The sequence below is a fragment of the Rana temporaria genome, chromosome 6 (genome assembly GCF_905171775.1).
Source record: "Rana temporaria chromosome 6, aRanTem1.1, whole genome shotgun sequence".
NCBI classification, from domain to species: Eukaryota; Metazoa; Chordata; class Amphibia; order Anura; family Ranidae; genus Rana; species Rana temporaria.
The window spans coordinates 102,840,190-102,853,662 of record NC_053494.1 but is presented as its reverse complement, the minus strand read 5'-3'; the positions used below and the strand labels follow the sequence as shown (position 1 = coordinate 102,853,662).

General features: G+C 40.1%; 1 protein-coding gene across 1 annotated transcript in view; it reads left to right on the top strand.

The window, feature by feature from the left end:
* The window catches only part of DNAH7 (dynein axonemal heavy chain 7), a 438,794-nt gene that overhangs the window by 136,651 nt on the left and 288,670 nt on the right, over positions 1 to 13,473 (top strand). Inside the window, exons 22-23 of the mRNA XM_040357086.1 lie at positions 290 to 502; positions 4,944 to 5,053. Of these exons, the coding sequence (XP_040213020.1) occupies positions 290 to 502; positions 4,944 to 5,053 (323 nt within the window). The remainder of the gene's footprint in view (positions 1 to 289; positions 503 to 4,943; positions 5,054 to 13,473) is intronic.

Sequence of the window (13,473 nt, the reverse complement as noted above, 5' to 3'; positions counted from 1 at the left end):
GAGTTGGAGAATTTAAATAAAGTACAGTTTAAATTGAATGTTGTATGAATGTTGTATGCTGACCCATTCATTGTTGCACATTAAAGTATGTCTTTGGAGGAAAAGCATTGCACATTTTCTTATATACTTTTATATACTTTTTCATGCTTTAGGGCTCTTTGTTGTACAATAAGGTAGTTAAAAAGGCAAAATCCATCTATGTGCCTACACATGACAATGTATTATTAAAACAGTAATATTGTTTGACTATTCTTAAAGGTTTTTTTCATTTTCTTTCTTACAAAAATAGGCACTTGAAGATTACCTGGAACAAAATAATAAACAAATTGATGACATTGTTACCTTGGTTCGTGGGACATTATCAAAGCAGAACAGAGTGACACTTGGAGCACTTGTGGTTCTAGATGTGCATGCAAGAGATGTCCTTTCAGCTCTTGTGAAAAAGCAAGTTAACGATGAAAATGATTTTGAATGGTTAAGCCAGCTAAGATACTATTGGGAGGTATGTTAGGAAATACTTACATTTTTATTGACATGGCATTTTTTTGGGTAATTATTAATGTTAACACTTGCAAAAAACGTAATGTGTCCAAGTAATTGAATACAAGTATTAGAATATAAGTGAGCAGAACCTGCATGTTTATGGGCTATCAATGGGCTAATGTTTCATGGGGTATAAGGCAAAAAAAGTAGTGTGGCCCTGTTTGAAAACACCAACTAAAGGGCTCCACATGTTCCTGCAATAAAAAATAAAACAACAAAAAAATAAAGACTGTGTATTATTTATCCATTAAGGGACACAGCATTAAGCATTCTGAGACAAGGGTTATACAGTTGCCTTCAGGAGGAATTGATCAAACCAAAAAGTAATTGACTAGCCAGGTATAACCCTTCCCAGTTCCATCATGCTTATGTTTTTACTAGTGTCTTATGAAGATGGACATGTTTTTCTCTATTGCGAAATGTTTAACCATGATTACTAGCAATTTTCTCAAGGTTGTTTCCTTCCCTCAAGACTTCAGCTACATTCTGCCAAGCTGGGTGTCATGATCAGGGGTCAGGCTCAGAGACCAGTAGCTATAGCAGTGGGATAGGTATGCAAGAAAGTCACCCTGGTGGATGAGGCAGGTTCCCTGAAGTGCGGAAAGTACTAACCAGTGTTCACCAGAACTCCTGATGGGTTTTGCTCGTGTCCGCCGGGCACCCGCAATTGCCCTCAATAACGGCAGGACCATGGATCCGTGTGTGTAAACACACAGATCCATGTCCTGTCAGCGGTGAGGAGACAGATGTGTGTTCCCAGACCAGAGGAACACACATCGGTCTCCTCCCCTTGTGAGTCCCCCTCCCCTACAGTTAGAACACACTTTAGGGAACATATTAACCCCTTCCTCGCCCCCTAGTGTTAACCCCTTCCCTGCCAGTCACATTTACACAGTAATCAGTGCAGTTTTATAGCACTAGTCGCTGTATAAATGTGAATGGTCCCAAAAATGTGTCAAAAGTGTCCGATATGCCCGCCGCAATGTCACGGTCACAATAAAAATTGCAGATCGCCGCCATTACTAGTAAAAAAAAAAAATGCCATAATTCTATTCCCTATTTTGTAGATGCTAGAACCTTTGCGCAAACCGATCAAATACGCTTATTACGATTTTTTTTACCAAAAATATGTAGAAGAATACGTATCGGTCTAAACTGAGGAAAAAAAAAAAATGATGACATTTATTAAATCAAAAAGTAAAAGATATTGTGTTTTTTTTTCAAAATTGTCGCTCTTCTTTTGTTTATAGCGCAAAAAAAAAAAAAACGCAGAGGTGATCAAATACCACCAAAAGAAAGCTCTATTTGTTGGAAAAAAAAGACACTAATTTTGTTTGGGAGCCACGTCGCACGACTGTGCAATTGTCATTTAAAGTGCGACAGCGCTGAAAACTAAAAATTGGTCTGGGCAGGAAGGGGGTGAAAATGCCCTGTATTGAAGTGGTTAAACACAAGGTTCCTGTCAAAGTGCACTCTTCTAGGTCTGAGAGTGCTTCTTTGATATTTCTTCGTTAGACAACTGTTTGCCAGGTTTGCAAGCCTGCCAACAGATCTTCTGTTCATAGGTTTTACCAGGTGGATTTTCAGGCCTCAGCTCATGCAAACTTCAGGGGTAAGGTGTCCTTCAAACTCTGTATCCCTTGATGAATGAGAAAGAAAACTGTTTCTTGGAGTTCATTAAGGCCCCTTTCACACGGGGCAGTGGAGGTGCAGTGGCGGTATAGCGCCGCTAAAAATAGTGGCGCTATACCGTCGGAATTGCCGCGGGATTCGGGTGCTAGCGGTGTGGTATTAACCTCTGCTACCGACCGAAAAAGGGTTAATACAGAGGCGCATTGTGGGCGGTATTACCGCGGTTTCCCATTGTTTTAAATAGGAAGGAGCGGTGAAGGAGCGGTATACACACTGCTCCTCTCACCGCTCCAAAGATGCTGCTTGCAGGAGATTTCATATTTATTAATTTTATTTTCAGCAAAAAGGCCCATACATGTGTACATCTAACTATGACCACCGGAAGGGAGGTCGACCCTTCCTATATTCCTATCTTACCGTAATTAAGTCTCTTACACGTTTATTACGTTGTCGAGAAGAGTTTCGCCCTCATCAGAGGCCAGAAAGGCATTCCAGGGAGCCCATGTCCCAGGATATCTCTCCTGCTGATGGCGTGAGGAGAGAACTAAGTCTTCCAACTCACTTATCTCCTTCACTTTACAGGCCCACATCTGTATTGTTGGTGGTGATGTTGATTTCCACTTCAGGGGTATGCATGCCTTTGCAGCATCTAGGAGATGACAGATGATTGATTCTTTATATACCTTCTCCGACATGTTGTTTACATGTAAGAGACAAAATGCTGGGTCTTCCGGTATTATTGAATCTGTAAAGCGTTTAAGAATTCGTAAGATCTCCACCCAGAAGCTTTTTAGCCTGGGACAGTCCCAGAAGATATGTAACATAGTACCTTTCTCTCTCTGACATCTCCAGCACTGGTCTGGGATGTCAGGAAAGATTTTTTTAAATTTCTCTGGTGTTTTGTAGCACCTAGTAAAAATCTTGAAATTAGTTTCTTGTATTTAGCACATCTTGATATTTCATGTGTAAACTTTAGCATCTTTTGTTGCTGTTCCTGGCTAAAAGTCTTCCCCAATTCCCATTCCCGAACACACTTCAAGGGGTGTGTTTCTAACTGTGTAATTAATAATCCGTAGCTTACCGAGAGTGTGTGGGATATTGCTCCCTTGCCACTACAAAGTTTCTCAAAAGTAGTGAGGGGGTCTAATGAACCGGCCTGGTTCTGGGAGAGACCTGAGGAAGTGGGTAATCTGTAGTGCGTTCCAGAATTTAAGTCTAAATATATTCCCTTGTTCAGTCAATTCCCTTATTGTCAGCCATGCCCCAGTATGGATAAAGCTGGATGCATAAGTGCATCCCATATTGACTAAGTGCCGAAAGGCATTCTCTTCACAACCTGGTTGAAATAAGGGGTTGCCTAGCACCGGATATAGGGGGGAGGTCGTGGGAGCTATCCCTAAAGTGGGAAATAGTGCCGAGCAAAGCCTAACCGTGTTGCCCACCACAGGATGCTTCCTCACCTCCATAGGCAATGCAGTACAACACCACGGAGCTCCACTCAAGGGAACCTGTGATTGGGCTTGTTCGATTTGAACCCATAATTTAGTGTCCATGTGTCTATTCCAGTCAATAACTCTGTTCAAATGTACTGCTTGATAGTACTTCCGAATATCCGGTACTGCTAAGCCTCCCTGTCCCTTAGTGAGCATTAATTTTAGGGGGATTTTCAACAGTGTTTTTAAAAAAAAAAAAAATGTTAAATAAATATTCAACATCCAATTTTGACAAACATGGAAACAGATGGGGCAAATTGTTGGTTGAGTAAGAACTGGCTTACACCAGGAATTGTCCAGGATCGCACTGTGTTTTCCCATACGATTCACATGCAGTTCTGTGCTGTGCAATTTCAGCCCATTCATTTTAAATAGGGCACCACACTGCACCAAATGAAGTTCTAGCAGTACTCTTGGAAACTCACTGCAACCGCACCATTATACCACCAACAGCGGCCTGAGGCCTCGTACACACGACCAAGGAACTCGGTGGGCGAAACACATCGTTTTCATTGTCAAATTCTTGTTAGGCTTGTCGAGGAACTCGACGAGCCAATTTTCTCCATTCCCGTCGAGGAAAAAGAGAACATGCTCTCTTTTTGGCTCGACGAGTTCCTCAACAGTTTCCTCTATGAAAAATGTACACACAACCGGTTTCCTTGGCAAAAAATCTCTCCCACCAAGTTTCTTGATGGATTCTGCCGAGGAAAACGGTCGTGTGTACGAGGCCTGAGCCAATGATAAGATATCCATTGACTTTTGGTCTTCTGACCCTACCCAGCTGTATGTTGTTTCATAAAACAAGATTAAATTGGCCAGGCAGGGTTTCAGGGTCAATTTCAACTGTTGTGATTTCAATGCAGTTTAAATGGAGACCTAACTGAACAAAACAGAAAATAAAAGTATACTTTTTCCTCTACAGTTTTTAAAAGATGCATATTATATGATTTCTTTGGGCTCACCATGCAAACCAGAAGCAAAATGTATGCAAATCTGAAGCAAACTAAAAACAAAAAGCATGTGCTCTGGTCATGTAAAGTCGTATAAGTAATGTTTTGTTTAAAATACAAGACAAACAGCATTTCAGACTTGTGCATGTTTACTGAAGAGTTGGTTAATACATTCAAGATGTAGCTGAATTTAGCTGTTCGCCAGGAATTGTGTTTTTATTACAAAGTAATTTGAATAGTATTTGTCGTCATTAGTTATTATTATCCCCCAGCATAACAGATGTGATAAAACAAATGTTTATTGATATGATCTTTTTATATATAGGAAGGTCACCTTCAGACAAAAATGATCAATGCTGGTTTACAGTATGGATACGAATATCTTGGCAATACACCTAGATTGGTTATAACTCCTTTGACAGATAGATGTTACAGGTAAAGTAAATGTCCATTTGCCTTTGTTTATTGGAATAATACACATAATAATGTTACAAAGAATTGCCTAAAATTATGCTGGAGACTAAATCATTTAGTTAAATATTGCTGAAATACAGGACAGATATAAAAAATATTAGAATCTAGTAAAGTGTTTGATAAAATATAATTTGAAAATATTTTGCATAGAACTAGCATAAGTATCTGAGTCTTAATATCATCCTACTGTAATCCTGTGCACTGCATGATTTAGACTGTGTGAGCACTTAATGAAGGAATACCACAGGGATAACCTACCGAATGAACTGGATGGAGGCCGAAGGGACAAAAGGGATTTCTTTGCGAGCCGTCCAAAACATCCCTTGATATGGTGACAGATGCACAAGGGTCAAAGTAGTATGGGTTTTTGGAATCCGGGTGGTTGATAGATGCCCGTGGAGTTGGTCAGCAGGTATAGTACCCAAGCAGCAGACAGGAGTCTCAGATATAACCTGGGAGAGCCTGAACTCTCCTGGTAAGATGATGCAGGTCTGGTAGGCAGTTGTGTCGAGATCATGCACAAGCAGGGAGACTTGTCTTGCAGCTTAGCCGGGGTCATACACAGATAAGCAACTGTCATAGAAAAATTAATAACGCACGTACATAATCAATAATCAGAGAAATATTAATATCGCACGTGAATAATTAAGATAAGCTATAAAAATCTTTTTGTCTATATAAAAATTAAAACAAAGAATAGCGCTGCGAAAAAGAGAAAAGTATTACATTTATTGATACAGAGAAGAAACTTGTATTACTCTAATATTTACAACTATAACATAAAGGATATCACTTGTTAAAAACAGAGAGGATATTGCTGAATGCTGATACAACATACATTTATGGCTATAGAGAAGTCAACAATAAGTAATGCTAAGTGGTAGAGAGAGACGGAGAGAGAGGGAGAGAGAGAGAGAGAGAATGAGAGAGAAAGAGAGAGGGAGAGAGGGAGAGAGAGAGACAGAGGGAGACAGAGAGACAGAGAGAGAGAGAGAGACACAGAGAGAGAGAGAGACAGAGGGAGAGAGAGAGACAGAGGGAGAGAGAGAGAGACAGAGGGGGAGAGAGGGAGACAGAGAGACAGACAGAGAGAGAGAGAGAGATTACATCACCAGTCTTTTAGGTCAGCTCCTTCATCATGCTTCAGTCTGCTTGGTCAAGGCATCATACACTGAACCCTGTCAAGCTGACTTGACTGGCTTTATACCCCTCAGACTACACCTTTTCTCTCAAGTTCCCGAGGATTCGATTGGTTGCCTCTATGAGTCTTTTCAGTAATGACCCCCAACCGGTAACCTCCTCTTGACACCTACCAACTTCCCTTGTGATCACCCACTCACATATTTCCCACACTTAGTATCTCACAAGGACATAATTGGGCATGTTCAATTAACACAGGGAGACCTATTGTGTTCCTTAATCAGACAGAAGATGAAAGTAACCTCTCTTAATATACACACACCTGGTATTATTATCTAATTAACACAGTTCAACTAAATGTGGTCTTCATACAGGAGGTTGCAGGAAATTCTCTTAATTCAATGAGGGACAATTCCTATCAGATTCCCCCCCCCCCCATGGAGATAACATCCTTATGCTAACGTAGGTTCAAAAGCCTGTTGTTTGGTGAACTTTAACACTGGGTCACGCTGTTGACAAAAAAAAAACCTGTCCCAGTCATATTAATAAAAAACCTTGTAAACGAACGACATATACCTCTTCATACAAATCTTTAGAAATATGGATATGAAAAATCTCTACCACAGTTCCCCCTGAAGTTCATCCTTGAACTTATGTCCTCCTTCAATGATTCGGTACCCACCCACAACGGCCCAGAAGCCCCAACCCTTCCCCCACCACCACTGCGGCCTCTTCCTTTCTTGAACTCGCCGTAACTCTTCAAGGTAGACTTGAGACAGTCCTGGTGCCTTTGAGACTTCCGATCCGAACCCTGAGTGTCTGTACTGCAATGTTTCATCGCCCCTCTGCATTGGAGGAGTGGAATTCCAACATTGATGGCGGGATCCTTATATATTTAGTCCTGTATCTTGGAAAGATGGTGTTCTGATTGTCACCATTGGATCGGACCGCGAGACCGCACTTTTTCAGCATGATGAAGAAGGGTTTCAGAGTGTCTTATTCATGGCACGTTTGTCTTAAAAAAAATGACTTGGTTGTCGTTGTTTCTTCAGGTGGTGGTTGGGTGGGCCTCCAGACAGTCATGTATGAATACAAAAGGAGAAAGGAGAACGTCAGTGTACAGTTATTGGAGGAATGTCAGACAGGAGCCGTAGGGTGGCCTTTATGATTATAAAGCCGTAGGTAGACTAGGGGAGGTAGAATTACTTTAAGACATGAAAACCTGGATGTCCAGGGATATTTTGGTCAAATGGGTGTACAATATGGCACTGGCGGGCAGGAATTCTCACACGCCTTAAAAACAAAATATGACTGAAGTTCTAGTTACATTATCCTGAGAAGATGTATGATAGAAGCCAACAATAAACTAATATTAAAGGAGGAAAGGAAGAGAGGTGAGTAATGAAAAAGAATATGGAGAATAGAAAAAAAACATAAAAAATAAAAACTACAGATTTAATGCTGCTCCAACCAAGCTCTCCAGTTTAGATTCCACTTTCGATTGTTAAAGAGCATTGAATCGGTAATTTAAAAAACGTAATAAAAAATAGAACATTGTTCCGTTCAAAAAAACGACTCCTCTCTCCTACTAGTAATTGGTGGTATTTTTGCTGGTCAGGTACACAGATAATAACGAGAGAGAGATGATTTAAATTTGTAGAATTTGGGTAAACCTGACCGCATGTTATTATTCCAAATTGAAGAGGCTTATTCCTAGATCAACAGGAAAAAATATAGTTCTAGGGTCCTCTATTAAAAAAAAATTGACTCTTCTGCCCTATTGGTGTTCAACAGGTGAACATGATCATGGTCACTTAACAATGTACAAGTCGGGTTAAAAACATAAAAATTAAAATATTAAAATGAGCGGCTAAACAATGGTTGCCAACAAACTTTGTAGACTTTAGTCAAACCCAACTGTACTTCTTACTAAAAAAAATTTTTTTTTTTTTTTTTTTTTTTTAGAGGCAAACCAAAGAATAATAATAAAAAATAATAATATATAGTTCTCCAATAAAAGGGCAATTAAAAACAATGCATTATTTATTCTTTTCTTTCCCGGTCTATGCACTACTCCCCCCTTCAGGTGGAAAAAGTTCAAACCTTTTGGAACCTTTCTCACCTGAATGAAAAAAAAAAAATAACTAAAAAAAAAAAAATAATGAAAAAAAAATTAAAAGTAAAAAAATTATAACCATAACCCTTCAGGGAGAAAAATGAGAGAAAAAATAAAAATAAAAAAAAAATAAAAATTAAAAATAAAACTATAAATAAATAAATAAAATATAAATATAAATAAAAATAGATAGTTCCTATCTACGGCTTTATAGTGATTACGGTACCCAATGACCCATCTCCCACTCCCAAGACAGTCGCCATTGAGCCTCTCTTTATTATGGGAAATAGTCTGGATACCCGGATTGAAAACCACCTGCCACCAGGTACACCCAATCCCTCATAGAGGCTGCACACTTTCTCCCTCCTCTATCAATTCAGTAATTAAACTATGTGATTCTTCACCCCTACAAAACACACTGCCTTCACCATTCAGACAGGACTCCCATGAAAGACAGGAGTCTAGTGCCACCCTGGGGCACTGATATTCTTGGCATGCAAGTCACAGACCACCAGTTAAGGCACCCAAGTAATCTAGGACAGGAAGGACACCTATGGATATTAACTGAGGAGAATACTGCATGCCCACATATATATCGGAAGTGAGGGCCTCTGGAACAGCCAAGAGCTGATATCACCCCATACAATCTTCCTGCACACCTTTTCTCCAGACTCAACCCAAAAACTATACAATACGAGGCCATACCTATGCACTTTCAACTCGTATGCCACCAGGCAGGCCCTCGTACTACATGTCTGCCGGTAACTCTAAAAGAAATTGGAAAACAAGAATTGCATAATGTGTATCCAGCTCAAGGCAACGGGTGCTGACCAATAGACTAAGAAAATTCCCTTGTAGCACTGAGGCGCCGGGATCACTGAACAGTAGGGGATACACGAGCCGACCAGTGTGCCTGGACACACACAGCTATTCATTAGGCAATTGGTAACAACTAGCCACCACAACTGACAAAAATAAAAACTCTAGGAGAGAAAAAAATTAGTGTCGCATGGTGACACGAAAGGAAACCGCTGTGAACTTAATTTGGGGACATACAGATAGCTAGGGACATTAGCATACCTTAGCCTGAGGCAATGCAACCTTGTACAGCCAGGCTTAACAGCGGGGGGGGAGTTTAAGAAGTCCTAAAAACACAAGTCTGGCCAAAGTAGCATCAGGATTTTATCTATTAGATCTATGGAACTACACGTGTCAGCATGGCTGATCTTCGGTAATAAGAAAACAGATATGCTACGGATCTATGGTCGATCCATTTCAACCTCTGGAGAATACCCCAAAACCCTTTTACCACTAAGTGTGGTACCCCTGAACGCTACTTAGCCTAATATATGTGTTAGAGTGCCAATTATCCCTTGCAGTCTTACTCAATTTTTCATAAAAAAACTAATACACGGACCTCAGTTAGTTGGTTCTGCTATTCAGTGGATCAGCACATGTAACCCCCACTAGGTGGTCCAAAAACATAGCCAAATGGACTGACCACTAGACGTTCCAACTAGATAATGGTCATGAAAACCTAAACCTTGTGAAACCCGACCGACTAACCAACCTAAAGATTTCCTCTTATTCTGAAATCCTGAAAAACACAGTTATCGATTCTGAGGGATAAAACACAAAATAAAAGTTTAGTAATAAACATTCAACTTTTTCTTAACCTGGAAACAAAAAACAATGGTTATATATCTGTAACAAGACATTATCATATAAAACACAAATATACATTACATTATATTACATAAACCGTGCACTTTCTTTTAAAATACCAAAAATTGTTGAGCTCAACGTTTCATTAATATGTATTACTATAATACATATTAATGCCATATGGATTTTTGTTCTATGGTATACCAATAATTCCCCCCTAAAAATGTATTCACCATGGTTAAAAATGAGCAGTTTTAAAACAAACACATTTTTTATAAGTTTCCCTTTTGTCTTGCAAGACAATCATACTTACCTATTCTGAGTACATTGGAAAACTTCAAAAAGAAACTTCTATGGAAACAAAGATTACCGTTAATACAAAAAAAATACACACATATATATATATATATATATATATATATATATATATATATACATACACATAAGGCATCTTACTTTCGCTTTACCATTCACTCGGCTCACTCAATTTGCATGACAATACAGCTGTTTCACACACCCTCACAAAATTTATCTAGGTCAAATATGACCTCAAGACCTTACATGTTCTATATCCTACTTACCCATCAACTCTGTTCATCATCACTTCTCTGGGGATGTGGATTCCCTATTAAAAATACTCACCTCATCAGTTCTGATATCCTACCATCCCTGCCCTCCAAGCATCTTTTTTTTTTTCATTTGTTCGTATCATCTTCCCGTGGTGACTGCACCACAGGGCTTCCCAAGCGCTTGGCTTGAAAGTACCCTTTTTCGAATATTGCTTTCCTGTCCACTGATCCCAATCTTTTATATATTTCACAACCCAAGGTCCATATTCATCTATCATTTCTTCCTTCGGAGTCCAGTGGTACGGCTCCCCACAGTTCGACATCCATTTTGAAGCGATTTGATTTCCCATCCTTTTTGCGGACGAAGGACCTTGAGCTGATCCCGCAAACCCTTAAAGGTCGCTTTTTCCCAAAGTTAGCTACGCTTTGACTCCTGATTGAGTGGACCGGTACTGCCCCTCTGCTGATCTTTTTTCACTACTTGTCAGAACAATGACTGACTATAGTCCTTCAAAAAATTAGCCCGGGGATTTTCCCAACTAAATTAGTTGTCCTCCCGTGAACTTTTCTGCAACATTCTAAAAGAAATGCTTACTTATTAGATTGTTATGATTGCTTGCAGTGCAAGAGGCACCTAATTGCACTAATTTAACTGACGCTTACCTAATAATGATTTTTAGCAGTTACAATATAGTCAGTGTTTACAGATCTTATTACACCGCTTACCATCCCCAGTTATTTGTTTAAACAGAGGAATAGATTCACATACATCCAGATAATTCAGTGTGATTTTAGTTTCCGTTTCCACTGATGTGATTTGCCATGCGACGTTGGACCCAAAGTCGCATTACAAATCGCAGCCCATTGATTTCAATAGCACCCATTCCAATCTATGTGGCTCAATGCTGCAGCGACCGATAAAGGTACCTGCACCATTTTGATGCGACTTCTGGATAAAAAAAATGCATTCAAAGCCACACCACAGTCGCACTAAAGCTGCATTTCCAAATCGCACCTTGAATCAGGCCACATTGGAGTTGCACCAGTGAAAACGCAGCCCAAAAGCATAGGTGCTGACAACAACTGAAAATTAACATTTGTGAGATGGATAGGGAAGCTTTGCTCAAAAAGAAAAAGCTTCATTAAGCACCTACTATGGATCTGGCCTTTATCACAGTATACAGCAACCAATACCAACAATTGGAAAAGATCTTCAAAAAGTATTGGCCCATTTTCAGAGAGCACAGAACTTTAGTAGCGGTATTGCCATCACGACCCAGACTCACCCACCGCAGAGCACCAACACCACTAACACACCCCGTCCACAATGCACTCGATCCCCCCAGGGAAGCGAACACCTGTCCAGAACCTGAAGGACTCCACGGATGCCAGAGATGTCCACCGTGCAAAACAAATAAACCCCAGCCTCTGAGAAAAAACAACATTCAAGGCCCCTGTACATAATAGAGAGGTTTAATAACCACTACACCCACACCTTATTGAATATTAATCATTATAGCGGCGCCATCGCCCCACTGTTTATTTACCAAAGCATAGGTGTGTTTCACTCACAAAGATTGGCCTAATCTCATTCAAAGGGTCAACTGCCTAGACGCACACAGGCCCAGATTCACAGTCAGCGGGGTAAATTTGTGCGGGTGTAACGTATCCGCTCTACGCTACGCCTCTGCAACCCAGACGGGCAAGCGCTGTATTCTCAAAGCACTAGCTCTGTAAGTTGCGGCGGCGTAGCGCAAATCAGCCGGCGCAAGCCCGCCTAATTCAAATTTGGATCAGGGGCGTGTTTTTTTTTTTTTTTTTTTTAAATCTACTGTGACTCGACGTGATAGGCGTTTTTGCCAAACGGCGCATGCGCCGTCCGTGGAATTTCCCAGTGTACATTGCTCCAAAGTATGCTGCAAGGACGTCATTGATTTTGACGTGAACGTAGATGACGTCCAGCCCCATTCACGGATGACTTACGCAAACTACGTAACTTTTTCAAATTTCGACGCGGGAACGACAGCCATACTTATGCTTCATATACCAGGGGCAACTATACGCCGGGAAAAGCCTAACGTAACTTTACTGCGTCGGCCGGGCGTACTTTCGGGAATTCGCGTATCTAGCTAATTTGCATACTCAACGCGGAATTCGACGGAAGCGCCACCTAGTGGTCAGGAAAAAAAAAAAAAAAAAATAATATGCAGTTACGATCCGACGGTGTAAGAGACCTGCGCCTGTCGGATCTTATGGATATCTATGCGTGAGCGATTCTAAGAATCAGGCGCATAGATACGACGGCTCGGATTAGGACCCACGGCTGCGCACCTGTCGTTGCGCCGTTTTAAGTCCTTTCTGAACCTGGGCCACTGTCTCCAAGATTCCAAACAGAAATCCCTGCTACAATTTCATTCTATATATATATCTACATTATTCAAAATCAGTCTCATAAACACATTCGCATAGACAAAAAGAAAAGGTTAAGTTCTGAAGAGTAAGTTTGTTAGGTATTCAGACAGGTTAAAACAAAATAGACCTAAACCTGTTCTGTCTACCATACAATAAATCATATCTATCCAAACTTTAAACCCTCCTCACTACACGGGGCACCATCTTGTCATAGAAAAATTAATAACGCACGTACATAATCAATAATCAGAGAAATATTAATATCGCACGTGAATAATTAAGATAAGCTATAAAAATCTTTTTGTCTATATAAAAATTAAAACAAAGAATAGCGCTGCGAAAAAGAGAAAAGTATTACATTTATTGATACAGAGAAGAAACTTGTATTACTCTAATATTTACAACTATAACATAAAGGATATCACTTGTTAAAAACAGAGAGGATATTGCTGAATGCTGATACAACATACATTTATGGC